A 2,930-nucleotide genomic window follows, 5' to 3' on the forward strand; every position below is an offset into this window, starting at 1 on the left:
ACACTCATACACTCACACACACACACTAACATACACACTCACACACACTAACACACTCACACACACACTATAGTAGCCGCAGCGAGAACTGAACGCTGTGGTGGGGCAGGCGAAATGTCCGGGGATTCCCCCACTGTAGCCATATCCACATGTCACCGACCATCGGCCACCGCTGCAGCCCCGCTCCATGATCCTTACCCTGTGTCTCTGGCTTTCTCTTTCTCTCTCGGTTTCTATATAAACTGGTGTATTTCCGAAACTAATTATGAAATTATTATGACTTTTGTTCCACACCACCACTGAGGTAAAAATCAAGGAGAGTTTTCTGTATAAAGGTTCCCCCCCCTCCTAAATGTGGCATATGAGCGGGGGAGAGCGGCCTTGCCGATACCTCCGCCTGACCTATAATTATACACTCGCCAGAACTGACCTGCCCTCAGACAAGTACAGTCTCGCTATGGATCGTTCTCCTGTTTCAAGCTCGCCATATGGCCACCTTCACAGCCAAGCTAAGGCTGTTATCTACAACGTAAGCAGGTTTTTCTTAGAAGAAAAGGAAAATGGAGCACCTTTAATGCCACTCTCAAAAGCAGTTGCACGCACAGCTATGGCCACCAAGACAAGCGAATCAACAGTCAGAAGAATTTGTTCTTCATCTCAAGCTGCACCACAGAAACTCACGTTCACCTCACCAAAGAAGAAGATTCGTGCTGAACCTGTTACAGGTTTTGATGACTTTGACAAGTGTGTATTGAGAAGAACTGTCTTGGGGTTTTATGAGAGGAAAGAAATTCCAACTGTGTACAAAATAAAAGAAGAGCTCAGTGAAAAAATCGGCTACTGTGGTAGCGAAACTTCCCTTCGCAAGGTCCTGCTCAAAACAGGATTCAGATTTGCAAAGGTTGATGGCCGAAGATTCCTTATGGAAAGAATTGATGTCGTTGCAGCTCGGTCAAGATTTTTAAGAGAAATGCGGCAGCTTAAACAGTCCGGCCACAACTTTGTTTACCTTGATGAAACTTGGGTGAACCAAAACTACACAGTTGGAAAGTGCTGGACTGATACTTCATCTCAAGGAGCAACAGGAGTTAAGCCGCCTACAGGAAAAGGAGCACGACTGATTATTCTCCATGCTGGAACAGCAGACGGTTTCATCAATAATGGTGAGCTGGTGTTTCAAGCAAAAAATGATGGTGATTACCACCATCAGATGAATGCTACAGTTTTTGAAGAATGGTTCCGTATGCAGCTGCTACCCAACATTCCACCAAACTCAGTCATTGTGATGGATAATGCATCGTACCATAGCAGACAAGTGGAGAAATTGCCTACATCTTCATGGAGAAAAGCCGACATCAAGAACTGGCTGATGCAAAAGCGAGTTGCAGTCAGTGATACTTTGTCAAAAGCTGAGTTATATGAGCTGACAAAGACTTACTGTACGGACACCAAAAGATATGTGACAGATACAATTGCTATAGAAGCAGGCCATCGCGTCGTGAGATTACCACCGTACCACTGCCAATATAATCCCATAGAGCTGATCTGGGCTCAAGTGAAGTGCTACATATCGAAAAGGAACAGCTTTAAAATGGTTGACCTCAAACCTCTGGTTACAGAAGCCATAAGTGCCGTCACTCCAGAAAACTGGAAACAAGCAGTCAGACATGCCGAAGAACTTCAGGAACACGATACGAAGCAAGACAGAGCAATTGAAATGTATGTGGATTCATTCATCATACACATTTCAGAAAGCTCCGATGGATTCTCCGATGAATTTTCGGACTAAATATCAGAGAGGATTATGCCTCATGGGGAAACCTCTATAAAAAAAACGCGCCTAGACTTTTACCTCAATGGTGGTGTGGAAAAAAAGCCAAAATAATTTCGGAAATACACTACTTTTCAGAGAGAGAGAGAGAGGAAAAAAAATACGGAGGTGTGTGTGTGTGTGTGTGTTGCTACCTCTATCTATCTACCTACCTACCTACTTCCCTACCTACCAACTTACCTACCGACATTCCTACCTACCTACCTACCTACTTTTCAGAGAGAGAGAAAAAAAATTCGGAAGTACACTATTTTTCAGAGAGAGAGAGAGAGAGAGAGAGAGAGTGCGAGTAAGGGGCGAGGATGGAGAGCGGGCTGGTGACATGTGGAGACGTGGCAAGACTGGGGGAATCCCGGTCAAGCCCCTGACCACACCCTGGCGTTCATTTCTCGCCGCGGCCACTATAACACTCACACTCACACACACACACACATACACTAACATACACACACACACACACACACACACACACTACATAACTCCTCAACTTCAAATCCCTGGTCTAACTGGATCAACACCCCCGGAGGAAGTGAGTTCTGCAAATTTTGTGAATATATATAATAATCTATTACCATTACTTCTCCAACTTTCAGACAAATAACCATTTTCTCCTACAGATTACACATATGAAAGAAAGTAAAATCTCCACAGCAGTAACTATAGAAGAGTTATGTTTATGTGTAGTAGGTTAAAACAATAGGAAAACATCCATGAAAGATGTAACAGTCTGTACAGATAGAGGGAAAAAAAGATGGTAGCATAGTCTTCAGGCAGGTGTGCAAGGAAAAAACAGTGTGTGTAAAAGTTGGTAGCGATCGGAAGAGTAACCTCACTTTGTCGGCCAATTACTCGAAAACTATTAGACTTATCGATTTCCTGTTACAACCATCATCAGTACCACTAAATTCTACGTAAGATCAATACCAGAATGTAAGCCTTTGGTAGCGTCTTGGGGGGTAAAAGGCGAGAGAAATGTTTTTGTTCCTAGGGGTTGTTGTGTGACAAGCGCTCGGAGTAATAACATCATTTTGTCGGCCAGTTACTCGAAAACTATTAGACATCGATTTTCTGTTACAACCATCATCAATACCACTAAATT

General features: G+C 43.5%; 1 protein-coding gene across 1 annotated transcript; it reads left to right on the forward strand.

Annotated features, from left to right (window-relative positions):
• Nucleotides 1-457: 457 nt before the first annotated feature.
• Nucleotides 458-1,789, forward strand: LOC145409051 (uncharacterized). The gene has a single exon (XM_080279606.1). The coding sequence runs from the start codon at nt 458-460 to the stop codon at nt 1,787-1,789; it is 1,332 nt and encodes a 443-aa protein (XP_080135732.1).
• The last annotated feature ends 1,141 nt before the right edge of the window (nt 1,790-2,930 follow it).

Source organism: Coenobita brevimanus, chromosome 79 (assembly GCF_032717465.1).
Source record: "Coenobita brevimanus isolate Jiangsu-jjx chromosome 79, ASM3271746v2, whole genome shotgun sequence".
NCBI classification, from domain to species: domain Eukaryota; kingdom Metazoa; phylum Arthropoda; class Malacostraca; order Decapoda; family Coenobitidae; genus Coenobita; species Coenobita brevimanus.